The sequence below is a fragment of the Mus musculus genome, chromosome 10 (genome assembly GCF_000001635.26).
Source record: "Mus musculus strain C57BL/6J chromosome 10, GRCm38.p6 C57BL/6J".
NCBI lineage: Eukaryota > Metazoa > Chordata > Mammalia > Rodentia > Muridae > Mus > Mus musculus.
In genome coordinates, this window is record NC_000076.6 from 20,143,892 (window position 1) to 20,157,534 (window position 13,643).

At 46.6% G+C, this 13,643-nt stretch overlaps 1 protein-coding gene across 2 annotated transcripts in view; it reads left to right on the top strand.

Moving 5' to 3' along the window:
- Positions 1–5,028: 5,028 nt before the first annotated feature.
- Positions 5,029–13,643, top strand: part of Map7 (microtubule-associated protein 7) — a 132,671-nt gene continuing 124,056 nt past the window's right edge. For both annotated transcript variants that reach the window (NM_001198635.1, NM_008635.2), the window contains exon 1: positions 5,029–5,189. In NM_001198635.1, coding sequence (NP_001185564.1) covers positions 5,123–5,189 — 67 coding nt within the window. In that variant the 5' untranslated portion in view covers positions 5,029–5,122. The remainder of the gene's footprint in view (positions 5,190–13,643) is intronic.

Genomic DNA, 13,643 nt, shown 5'->3' on the forward strand with positions numbered 1-13,643 from the left:
CCTGCTTTCCCAGAGGATCCAAGTTTGCGTCCCAGTTCTCCACATCAGGCAGCTCATAGCTGCCAGTAACTCCAGCTCCAGCGGAATCTGCCTTCGGCCTCCATGGGTATCATGCACACACAGAGACATGCATACATAGACATAATTTAAAATAAATCTTTAGCTGGGCAGTGGTGGCACATGACTTTAATCCCAGAACTTGGGAGGTGAGGCAGGCAAATTTCTGAGTTCAGGGCCAGCCTGGTCTACAGAGTGAGTTCCAGGACAGCCAGGGCTACACAGAGAAACCCTGTCTCGAAAAACAAACAAACAAACAAACAAACAAATAAATAAATAAATAAATAAATAAATAAATAAAAATAAATCTTTTTAAAAAAAAAGTGCCAAACACATCTTTTAAATTCCCTATCGGTGATTTAACAGGATGAAATCACACCTCAATTCTGGGTCCGGTGGGAGATGGCCCCTCTCGTAAGGGTGTGTGTGTGTGTGTGTGTGTGTGTGTGTGAGAGAGAGAGAGAGAGAGAGAGAGAGAGAGAGCGAGCACTACCTCACTGTTAACTACTCATTAGTCCAGAGGGAAGCTCCCACCTAACTTTGGCCTTTGACAAATAGCCTCTTTGTCTCAATTCTCTCCTGTGAAATGGGGAAATGGTGTGCCTTCCTCAAAGGCTTGTTCTGAGAATTAAATGAGGACAGCACAGGCAAGGTACTTAGTGAAGGCTCAGTTGCTACCTATCTCGGGGTAGATGTCACTCCGGAGCACCTGACTGTGGGCCGGTGGGATGACTCAGTGGGTAGCCTGGGATGATCTGTCAATCCCCAGAACTCACACGTGAGGGTGGAAGGACAGAAAAGATTCCACAGTTGTCCTCAGGCCTTTACGTGTGTGCACACTGAATTCCATACACACTCTACACGCACCACGGTAAATGACTACCCGAGAGGACACGCTGTGGTTTATGTGTAAGAAGTAGTTCTTACCGGTAGCTCAGGTGAGGGTAGGAAGGGCTATGGATACAAAAGCCAGAAGGGGAACAAGAAAAGTTTTCCAAGGCCGAGTTGAGCCTGGGAAGATAGCATAGAACAGAAAGTTACGCAGGGATGGTGGTGCTTCTATTATAAGAGCGGGAGGATGGATTTACCAGAACCCCAGTTAAATGGCTCTGAAGACTGAGACACTGTGGCACTATAGAAGAGAAATAAATGATGCCACCAAGAGTAGATAGTGCACTTGATGTCAACAAGGGCATTTCAACCTGTGGACACGTGACTCCTAATTCCAGACTTTATGGAAACTCCCCAGAGACACAAGGAGAAGACAAAGAAAAGCCCCTGACATCAAAACTCTGCATCAGATTGAAGAGCCGGGTTTGCAATAGATCTTTCCACATTTCACAGGCTGGGCAAGTGTTAAACCCAGCCGCTACTAGTGAAATTCAGAGTGTGAGCCCACTGAGCCAGGGCAGGTAGACATATTACAGGATCTTAATACTAAGGCATCATATGGGCAGACGAAAGGTCAGAAGGGGATCTGAAACATTTTGAGGAAAGTGTGTAGAATCCATTGGGCAGAAATTCAAATGATCATGGCACAAGTTAGAAGGGGGAGAGATCCAAGGACCTCTCAGGGAGTAGGGGTGGGGAGGGAGTAAGGTTAACATCACATATGGAAATAGGAAATCTATTAAAAAGGTTTTGAGCCAGATAGAGCTATGTAAAGTGGCTGTGCATTCAATGATTAACAATCTACTGACACAGTGTAAGAGGAATTGAACTGAACAGGGCAGTTCTGAGCCTGTCTCAGATCTGAAAGAGGGTCCAGCATGAGTCAGGCTAATAGGAAGTGAGGGCATCAGAAGTGACTTGTAAAGATTTGGGAACGAACTATGAGCAGTGATGGCAAGGGAGAGGATGGGATAAATGCTGAGCCTGGGTGGGTATGAGAAAAACTCAAAGGTAAAAACTCAGCCGGATGTTCTCGATACATTGAATTCAGAGCAGAGAGCCATGATAGCATTGTACAAAGAATATTGAAAATAGGCTAGGAAGTGTTTCAGTCAGTAAAGTGCCTGAGTTCAACTTCCAGAAAAACAAACAGAAACAAAGCCAAAAGCCAGGCATGGTGGTGTGCATGCTTGTAATCCCAGCACTGGGGAGGTAGAGACAGGCAGATCCTGGGGGCTTGCTGGCCAGCCATTGTAGAAGCAAGCTCTGGATGAAATGAGAGGCCCTGTCTCAAAAAAAAAGGTCAACACTGTCCTTCAGGTCAACCTTCAGGTTGGCCTCTAATCTCCATACTTCCTTACATGCATACCTATAAACACACACACAGCCGGGCCTGGTGGTGCACGCCTTTAATCCCAGCACTTGGGAGGCAGAGGCAGGCGGATTTCTGAGTTCAAGGCCAGCCTGGTCTACAGAGTGAGTTCCAGGATCGCCAGGGCTACCCAGAGAAACCCTGCCTCGAAAAACCAAACCAACACACACACACACACACACACACACACACACACACACACACACACACGACCAAAGAATGTATTGGAGAAGGTTGGCACTAAAGTCAGGAATATACATTCTACACTTGAGAGTCACCAAGGTGGAGAATCCCAAGAGACAAAGCAGAGATAGGAAAGATGTGGCTTAAACTCTGGAGAGTATGATGTCGGAGGAAACAGGAAGAAGAGAGATCTATATCAACAAAGGAGTCTGGGAAAGGAGTAGAACTCTAGTTAGTTGGGAGTGAACCAATAGAGAATAAGGCAGGATCCACTCCACAGGATATCTAGTGGTGTCCCCCATCATCCCAGCAATGGAGGTGGAGGCAGAAGACATCCAGGGGACAACTGATAGGAAAGCATGTAGCAACTTGATATTGTGACTTGGAAAGCTACTATAGATGAGCAAGAAAAACTGTACCTTACCCAATGGCCCTGGGTGGAGAGGTATCCAGGGGATGGGGAGAAAAGGAGGCAGGATGGGAACAGGGTGCCAGGGGCTCAGCTCTTCCCTTGGGAAGGGGAAGTAGGGGATCAGGAGAACTTTGTGTGAACTCAAAGCAGATGGCTTCTGTGTTCCTAGTAAAAAGTACAACCTAAAGGACAGTATGGTGGCATCTGACATTTAACAGATGTCATTCCCTCCCTGAATTAACCATCTCCTGTGTAGCAGACACTAGGAAACTAGGTTTGGAATGAGGAGTCTGTCCAAGGCCTTAGGTGCAGATGGGTGTCCTCCTTGGTGCATTTAACTTGGAACAACTGGAATACAAACAATCAAAAGAACAGGAGGGCAAGCGCACACTTGGGTCTACTACCGCCAAACACTCCTCAATGACTTCTCTTTTTGAGACAGGGTCTCACTATTTGGCCTTGGCTGGCTTCGAACTCCTGATGATCCTCCTGCTTTAGGGAGTAAGGTGGGATGGTGTATTGAGAATTTTGGGTTCTTAAAAATACCAGTTATGTGAATTTTCTTTTTTTAATCCCAGGTGTGGGATAAGAGGCTGCTTCACAGCAGGTGATTATGATCAGCCTCCAGCACTAGCAGGGGCGTGACTTTTGCCAGCTGCAGATAGCTTAATTCTGGGCACTCTGGAGGGGTATAAATGAGGGAGTCAGGAGCCATTTGTTGTTGGCTTTGCTATTGCTGGACTACAACTGGACTTGCCCCCAATCAACAGGGAGTGGCCTACGGAGGTCTAGGTCCCCTTTCTTTCCTCTCTCACCTTTCTCTCCTGAACTACTTAGGGTTGGAGGGTTGGAAGGGTGGAATAAAGGTCGAAAGAGCAGTAGATATAAAAACCCAATAAGATAGCTAAACAACACCAACAGAACAGAAACATCTAGTATGAATAATGTCTTGACTTGTGTACTTAACGCCAATCAGAAGCCTGGAAATAAATTACCTTCCTTTCCCAGGGGTCTGCCAAATAGTTGAACCAACTACACTCAACTAAGATTCTGCCGTTCGAGGAAAGCTGTCCTGAACTCTCCTGATTTCACAGTCAGACATCTTTCCTGGTGCTTGAGCTGAGGCCAACAACCTGGTCTCTGCTTACCCGGGACTAGAAGCATAGGTAGTAAGCTTGGTTTGCACATGATGTAGGACTATCTCACTGTTCAAAGCTCTGTTTGCCTCTTCCACTGTGGGCCTGGTGGTTTTACCAAGAAAGCCTGTAAATGAAGTGATACACTCCAATCCTGGGCTTAGAGTGACAGCTCTTGTAAATAAGGATTGTGTTCTGACACTTTTCTGTCTCCGGTACATTATGTGGGGTTTCAAAGGATAAAGAGCTCCTTTGGATCTGTTATGCACGTGCCTCTCTGTGTGAGCAGGCGGAATCAGCAGGCTGCTCTCTTCTTCAGTTTCCATTTCTGTAGGTTACTTAACCACCCCCTCAGCAGTTTGTTGCTTATCGTTTATTTTGCCCGCTCCGGCAGAAAATGTGTTTCTCAGTCGCTAATGTTTCTTTTTAAAGCTGCCTACCCCACGCCTCTGGTCCCTCTGAACAAGATAGTCACAAGACAGTTTACTAATCGGAAACGAAGAAAAAGAAACGCCACGCCAGTCACTAGAGGATTCACTAACGTGCGTGCTGGACCATCAGACACGGAAAAGCTAGGGTCACCGGCGAAGGTTTCCCAAAACACAGGCGGAGTTGGGATCGCGGCGCGGAGCTCAGCCGGTGTACTTCAGCTCTCCACGTGGCATCGGCTCCTTGGGCGACTGTCGCCACGAACTCCAGTCCGCACGGTGACCTGGCGGCTTCAGAGTTCAAAGGGGAACAGAGCGCTCGAACGCCGCCGCCGCCGCCGCACCGGGGCTGCGGGTGGCCGCTCGTCGCGCTCGCTCGCTCGGGCGCGGCGGTGGCTAGGACCCGCCGCCTGGGACACTAGCTCCGACCTCGTCCGTCGGGGCGCCTGCGACGCCGCACCTGCCCGCCAGGGGGCGCGCCGAGCCCCGGCGGCGTCGGGCCAGCGCTCGCCGTCCCCGCCCCACGCCCGCGCAGGCCGCCGCTCACCTGTCTGGGCCGCGGGCCCCGGGGGCGGGGGCCCGGCGGGAGCGAAGCCGAGGGAGAGAGGGCGGAGCGGCTCTCCCGGCGCGTCATCGGAGCACCATGGCGGAGCAGGGAGCTGGCGGCGACGGCCACAGGGGCGGCGACGGCGCTACGCACAGCGACCCAGGTGACGGCGCGATCCGGACGGGAGGGGGGTCGCGGGGGTCGCGGGAGTGGGTGGGGGTCGCGATCCCCGGAGCCAGCGACCCCTCGGGGTCCGCGCTACTGTCGACCGCCGAGCGCCCGCGGGCCACAACAGGTGGAAGCAGGCCTGGGCGCGCGGGAGGGAGGTCGGGGGCGCGCGGGGTGGTCGGGGGCGCGCCGGGGAGGTCGGGGAACCGTGAGAATCTGAGCCGCCGAGCGGCTGGGGCGCGCCGGGGGCTGTCGGGGGTCCCGGGAAGAGTGAGAGTCTGAGCCTCCGAGCGGCGGGGGCGCCCAGGGCGGCCAGGGGAGCGGGGCGGACGAGCGGGGCCCGAGCCGAGGCGCCCGGCGGATGGCTGAGCGGTGAGCGGCTGACCGGCTCCGGACCTCGGCACTCGGCCTTCACTCAGAGCACGGAGCCCGACTCTTCCTGTGGCTCTAAAGCCAGAGCTGGAGCCTTGGCTCTGCCTCCGGGGCTCGCTGTTGACAATCTGCCTCCAGCACAGCCACCGGGGACACGCAGGGACATAGCTCACAGCCTCGGAAGGTCTTCGCACTCGTATCCATCTCGCCTTAACATGAAGCCAAGTCCCCCCACACCCCCTCGTGATTTTGTTCTTCGTTGTCCGGAACTGTATTGCGCATCATACCCTCCCTCTTAACCCCCTGTTCTAATCCTTGGCCAAGTAAGCCGTTCTCGTACCTTCCTACCCTTGGCGTGGGGGCGGGAGGCGCCTTGTTATTTTAAAGAAATGTTAAGTTGCAGACCCCGCAGTTGCAAGCTGTTACTGCTTCTGTACACCCACAACCAGAAGTGATTGTTTTCTAAATGCAAAACTCGCTCCACCTCCCACCCCCACCACAACATTTAGAGGGCGTGCTTATTTTTAACACGCAAGACCCGTAGAGCTTAGTGTTTTCCAGTATGTATCTGCGAATGTACCTAAACTCTAACGATTTCCACCTGAGGTTAAGATTGACAGTGTCCTGAATTTATTTCCATGTCCCGCTACATCCTGAAAGGTGGTTGATTTTTGTCTTCTGCGTTTGAAAGATCGGTGATCGTTATTTTGGTCTGGGTGTAGAGGCGATGCCTGAGTAATTGTTTAGGGAGCTTAATGAGCTGGAAGCTCTACCGGCTGCCCAGCCCAGGGCATTCTTAGTTGTGAATAAGACACAGATAAGTAACAGCTTCTGGAGGTAAAAAGTTAGTGATTTAATAGGCATTGGTTTGTCCTTGAATGCTTTGTAGATCTGCATTGGTACTTGTTCAGACATAAACGAACTTGCAACTGGAGTATATCCCGTGCCCGATCGTGTTAAGGAATGAACGATTCATGTGTCTTAACTGGATGCAAAATCAACCATGTGTTCTTAAGTCTTCTTAAATTTTATATTTATTTACTTTGTTGTGTGTGTGTGTGTGTGTATGGGTGTGTGTGTGTGCGTTGTATGCGTGTGGGAGATCAGAAGGTAACTTGTTAAGAGTGGATTCTCAGACCGAAACTTAGGTTTGGCAACAAGTGCCTTTACCTAAACATTAACTCATCCACCAGCCTGAAATACGCTCTTCATTAATAGTAGAATTTATTGGCTATTACATTTCCTCCACATCTTTGCCTTGAAATTTAAAGTTCAAATAAACATGTTTCATATATGACCAACACATAAATACATAGGTGTGTGTATATTATATATTTCTGGTCATGTATTTTCCCCCATTTTTCTATTTTTGCTTTTAGTATTCAACAACACCTGTGCCGGTGGATGCTAAAGAAAGGAAATGTAAAGTGTGCTTTTGGTTTAGTTTGGTTTTTTTGAGACAGTCTCCATATTTAGGTACATACTAGGCTTTAACTCTGATTTATCCCAGACTTCACCTCAAACTCAAAATTCTTCTACCTCTAGTGGAAATACCAGTAGAGTAAGCCATTATGCTTGGCTCTTAGCATATTTTAACTACATTTATTTTGTGTATTTGTGTGGGGGGAGCTGGAGAACAACCTGTGGGAATCGGTTCTCTTTACGCTGTGTAGGTCCTAGTGACTGGCCTCGGGTCCGCAGACCTCTTTACCTGCAGGCTTCTTAACCTTCAGAGCTGTCTCCCTGACTTGGAAATGTATTGTTTAAAATCCAGGCGACCCTATTTTGAGAGAACACAGGTTGTTTGAATGTTGACAACTTATGCTCTATACGTGTAAAACCTGTGACTTTTATCTGAATGTAGAACTTCAGTTTTATACTCACATTTCACATTATACACATTCAAACACTCCAATTTATTTTTTAAAGATTTATTTATTTATTTATGTTTATTCATATGAGTACACTGCAGCTGTCTTCAGACACACCAGAAGAGGGCATCAGATCCCATTACAGATGGTTGTGAGCCACCATGTGGTTGCTGGGAATTGAACTCAGGACCTCTGGAAGAGCAGTCAGTGCTCTTAAATGCTATGCCATCTCTCCGGCCCCCCAATTTATTATTTTTAAATCATAGGTTTATATGGAATTTATTGAATGAGAGGGGTACCTAAGCCTGTGTTTTATTGCCACCAAGAAGTAAGAGTTACCACCTCAAAATGCCACTTTTTTTTTCCTTTGTCTTTTTTGCTTGAGATGGGGATCTTGCCATGTATTCCTGGAGTCCTCCTGCCGAGCTCGCCACCTCAGCCTCCTAAGTCCCAGATTCCCTGTGTGTCCTCTTTCTCAGCCACAAACAGCAACTTCTTTCCTGACGCATTCCCTTTGTATTCCTTTTGTATATAATTACTTTGAGGTAGAATCCAACCTTGAGTGGTTCTTAAATTATGTCCTTGTGCTAAGGCTGTATTTCAAGACTTGAGGTTAAAATCTCGGGTTATTACAGAAACAATACCTGTGATATGTTCAAGATTAAAGGCCTATGTTTGTGTATGTATAGGACTCAAATAGAGTGAACTTTGGCAGCATAGTATGTATTTAAAGGGTACTATATCAATGCAACATTCAGAAAACAGTTCTGCAGATATGTTTAGCTTTTGCTCAAGGGTTGTGATGATGTTATAATTTTTACAATTATATTATTTTTTAAAAAGTCATTTTTCTTGAGGTAGAACCATTCTCTTGGTTTACGGGGGTATTTTCCTTGTCCATAGTCAAAGGGAAGCAAGAACTAGAAAATGCTGTTGTCTTAGAAACAGATTTGTGTTTCACCACTAGAGGATGTCAAGTCCTTTTTATTAGAATATTATTTTGAGCAAATTCCTAGGTCATCACATCACAAAACTAGGAGCTGGAATTCTGTGTGTCACCTAGTATGATTCCAAGCTATGGAAATCAGCTACACAGAGCAAATCCCATTTGCCAACCTCCTTTAAAAAGACCACAGAGCTAAAGTTTCATGCTGCTTTTGATTAATCTGTGATGCCCAAAGTCTGATGTGCAAGGAATAAATTAATGCCCATATGTTTTGGTGAGATCTGTTGCCATTCTATTGGAAGATATTACTTACAACCTAGAATGGAGTTTGTTTGTTGTTGTTGTTTTTAAAAATCAGGATTCTTGGTGGAAAGACTTAGACTCCCCCCCTCCCCCTTTTTTTTAACATTTATTTATTTTATGTATATGAGTACACTGTCACTGTCTTCAGATATACCAGAAGAGGCCATCAGATCCTATTACAGATGGTTGTGAGCCACCATGTGGGTGCTGGGAATTGGAACTTGGGACCTCTAGAAGAGCAGTCACTGCTCTTAACCACTGAGCCATCTCTCCAGCCCAGACTTAGACTTTCTTACTGTGGTCATGTATCTTGTATGAAATTTTCCAGAGTAAAAAGTGATCTTTATTTAAGCCAGAAGGGCCTCTGTTGTCCCCAAATAAGCATAGAAAGTAGACACTCAGGTTGTGCTTATGCTGTGACGTAAGCCCCTCCCTATTGAAATTCAGATCCTAGAAGCTAGAATTGCTGCTGCTTCAGGGGGCAAACTTCACATCTCGCTAAGTCAGTGGTTCTCTCCTGAGAACCACTGGTAAGTTGAAGAGAAGTCAGCTGTTGTCATAGCTTAGGTATGTGTGTGAAACGCAAATTTACACTGGCATGGTCTCTAAAGAATTCACACACTTGTGTCATGATACCTGAAAACAAATTATTCGAAGAGCTTTAAAAAACATACTCAAGTCTTGTTAGTACAAGAACTAAAGACATCGAGGCTTAGACTAATTTAACCAAGAATGTGTACTTTCCATGGGTTATTAAAATGACGGAGTTTGGAAGGTTGATGAATATGATCTTTGAGTTTAGTAAGGAAATCCACAGGCCAATGTGTACGGGTCGTGAGGGTTCAGTGGAGGAAGGATGGACCACTCTGGCTGTGGTCATCCCGGAGCACCTGCTGCAGCTAGCACTTAACCGCCAAACAACAGGGAGTGATGTGTGGTCAGAGGGAGGAGGAGGGGAAATAAAGGCATACAGGAGAGGAGCTAAAGTTTCTTGACAGGACAAATGTGAAAGGCTCAAAGTGAGTGTTCAGGGAAATCAGTTAGGCATGATGGATATGTTGAGGCCAAAGGTCAAGCCAAGAGGCTAGAACAGTATTGTTGGAGCAGGAAGGCTTGTCTTGATAAAGCTTTGTTAATCAGAATTAAAGAGCTGGGTTGCACAATTAGCACAAACACACCCTCTCCTAGGGAGGTCCTTTTCCTCCTACCCTGCCCATTTGGGACAGCTGTGCTTGAGTTCGGGAGGTGCCGGTTTGCTCTGGAACCTGGAAGGAGAGCTTCTTTTCAGAGCAGCTGTGTAGACCAGATGGAGGAAGAAAGGAGAGAGAGTTTGGTCTCCAGACTTAACTCTGAGGTCCCTGGATAGAGCTAGGTAGGCACTGGCCTGTCAGTGGGTATAAAAAAAGGAGGCCGGTTTGGGACTCTGAGATGTCAGAGGATCACAGGTAAAAAGAAGACACAAGGCGATCCACTTTTAATTGGTTCATTAGTTTAAGCTTGACCCGAACATATTAGTGAGTACAACTGAGTAAAAGAAAAGGTGGAAAAGTGTCAGTAGTGATGCCAGATAGTTAACTGGTGAACCTGCAGGAACAGACACGAGGTCAGGTCTGAAGGCCACTCCAGGAAAGATCAGAAAGAAAAACTGCAGACAGGATAGACAACCATTCAAAATGGAGGAGGGACAGACAGCCAAGTCAGAGAAGTGAGAGATGCCCAAGAGGGACAAAAAGGTCAAACATTCCAAAACTGAAATGATATTTTAAAGCCATTACTTTGGATTGAGGTTTCCACTGGTTTCTCCTAGCAGAGGAATTTCAGTTGGTCCAAGAGTTGGGGGCACATCCTTTATAATAATGATTAATAGATTGAGCATTGGAAAGATGAGATAGCCCAGTAGACCGTTCCATAAAAGTTGCCAGAAAAAAAAAATCAATACATTAGAAATTCTCGAATAAGTAGAGGTGGGTTTTTTGTTTTTGGTTTTTTTGTTTTTTGTTTTGTTTTGTTTTGTTTTTTCTGAGACAGGGTTTCTCTGTATAGCCCTGGCTGTCCTGGAACTCACTTTGTAGACCAGGCTGGCCTCGAACTCAGAAATCTGCCTGCCTCTGCCTCCCGAGTGTTGGGATTTAAGGCATGCCCGGCTAGTAAAGGAGTTTTTAATTGTTTTTTAAATGTGTTGTTTCAGTAGACTGTCAACGTAGCTATAGATGTATAACCATCACTGTCGATAGGGCTTAGAGTCTTGTCTTCCAGAGCTCCCTCTGGCTCATTTCCCACCCACTGATCTATTTTCCATCTTTGCTTTGACTTTTCCCAGAGTCTTAAGTGGAAGCATACCATGTAACCTTTGCAGGGGTGCCGCCCCCCGCCCCCACAGCCTAATGTATTTGAGATCTGAGCACACCGTGATGTGCATTGGTAGTTCCCTGCCCTAGCACCTAGTGCTTCCCTGTCCCCAACTTAAGGACGTCCAGTCACTCCTAGGTTTGGGTAGGAGAAACAACTGTTGCAAATATTCGTATGTTGGTTTTTACGTCACTGGTTTCATTTATGGCAGATACTTACATTGTTGTCTCCAATGTGATTGTGTAAGACGTTGCCACTTCTAGGGTGGCTGTACACCTTTTTCTGTGAGCGTCCTGTGAGATTGTTCTGCATCCTTTTCGGCCCTTGTATATTTTGTTGATTTGATGGTTTTCATTTTAGTCACTCCACTAAGTTTTTTAAGTAAGCTGTAATTGCTTCAAAGTGAGATATTTTTTGCTTGATGCTAATGCAGTCTCTGAAATGAGGTCATGTTGAGCCCAGAACCCAGGGTTCTGTTTGGTGGCTTGCTGTTCTGTGATTCTGGGAACTGAGCTCAGGGCCAGGTCCATATCAGACAAGTTCTTGATCACCAGCTATATTCCCAGCTCTAGAGTCTGTCTGACGCCCATCTTGGCTTCATCTCCTTTTCTCTTATCCCCAAGGCCTTTCTTCCTTCCTGTGCAGCCTGTGCTCTGAGATTGTGAGCCGACGCACTTTCACACAGAGGACCCGTGCCAGTGCCCTTCTCTCTCCTCTCCGGGGCATCTGTACTCTCATCCCTAGACCTGACAAGGAGCTTTTGTATTAGAATATTGTAAATAGCCTGGCGTGGTGATGCTGGCCTGCAGGGCGGGCTCCCCTCATGGTCTCCATGAGTCTACATAGTAAGTACCAGGCCAGCTAGTGAGACCCTGGATCTAGAAAAATGAAAAGAAAGCAAGCTGGGAATACTGGTTGTATATCTTGTCTTGTGATCCCATTTCTTGGGACTCACTCTGTTATCAAGATGAATGCTTTGTGTTAATCTCCAGTTTGTGAAATGCTCTCAGTGCCTGTAGTCTGTCGCTGAACTCTTTATCTCTGTCAGGGACCAGGTCTTCGTGCTTGTTGCAGTGAGACTTGTTCTCCAGTTTAAGGCTCTACTCCCCAGCAATGTGCCTCCTACCGCCTTACTATTATAAATTACTATTTATAATTTTCCTTATAATGTTTAGTTGTTTGCAATGTAAATTAAATGACATTTCACTGCTTTTTCCTGTTAAGGATTATTCTCTTTAATATGTATTTAAATTCAGAACTAGTTGAAAAATTAGATTTTTTAATTAGGTGTTACTTCAAGTTTTACTTTTTCATTATTTCTTGTTTATGTGTATGTTTGAGAGTATAGCGTGTATAATTCGGGCATATATATGAGTGTGTAAGGTTTATACACCTGTGCGTGTTAATGTGGCTGGACTGCTTCATCACTCTATGCCTATTCCTGAGACAGAAACTCATTGATTAAGGAGGCAAGCCTCGCCCCCAGTCCTTCTGTCTCCACCTCACAGCTCTGGAATAATAGATGCACCCATTCATACTGCATTCACACCGGCTTTCTAGATGGATACTGGAGATTCAACTGGGGTCCCACACTGACTCACAGACATCTTATTCACTGAGCCATCTCTCCAACCCTTTTTCTTTTTTTCTCTAGAGCTACTAGGGATCAGATACAGGGAGGACCTTTTGCATGTTAGGCAAATGCTCTGAACTGAGCTGCACCCCATGATAATGACTTTCAATGCTAATTTGCAGATATGTATGTTTTTGACAACATGAAAATAACTAAGTTTAAAAAAATAAGTCAAAGTCAGCTACATTCAGCATGTCCTCCTCTTGGATGCTCCCACAGAGCTAGTTATGAGAGCCACATTGATTGCTGCACTGTTTAAAATAGCTAAGAAACGGAACTGGCCTAGACGTCCATCAGTAGGCGAAAGGATAAAGAAACTTCACTGTGGCCCAGTGAAGCATGGTGGCCAACACCTTTAATCCCAGCATTTGGGAGGCACAGGCAGGCGGGTCTCTGAGTTCAAGGCCAATCTGGTCTACACAGTGAGTTCCAAGACAGCCAGAGCTATACAGAGAAACCCTGTCTCGAAACCGCCACCCCCACCCCCACCCCAAAAAAAGCAGGACTCAGACGAGTATATTTTCTGTACTATATTGAATTTAGACTTCATAGTGTGTGTGATGAAAATGTACCCCTGTAGTCCTAGTGCTTGGAAGATGGGTGCAGGAGGGTCAGAAGTTCAAGGCCAGCCTTGGCTACAGGAGATTCTATTTTAAGAAACTGTCTGGGGAGGAGATCAAGAGTGAATGCAAAGAAATCTAGAGGGGGTGGGGAGTAATTGAATTCCTGTGGAGTAGCATGCCAGCTGAGCTGGGGCATTTAGGGAGGGGGAACCAGCAACGTGGGGGTGGGTAGGGGGACAAGCCCTGGAGATGAATGAAGACAGTATAATATGCGTATGGAAAGGCCAAAATGAAACTTTGTGCGAGCTTAATATGAAAAGCCAGTTGCCTGAGAAAAAGCCCAGGGTTGGCAGAACTAACCAGACAGTACAGGTGGGCACAGCAACCCGAAGGAAAGAGTGGGAACTTGCAA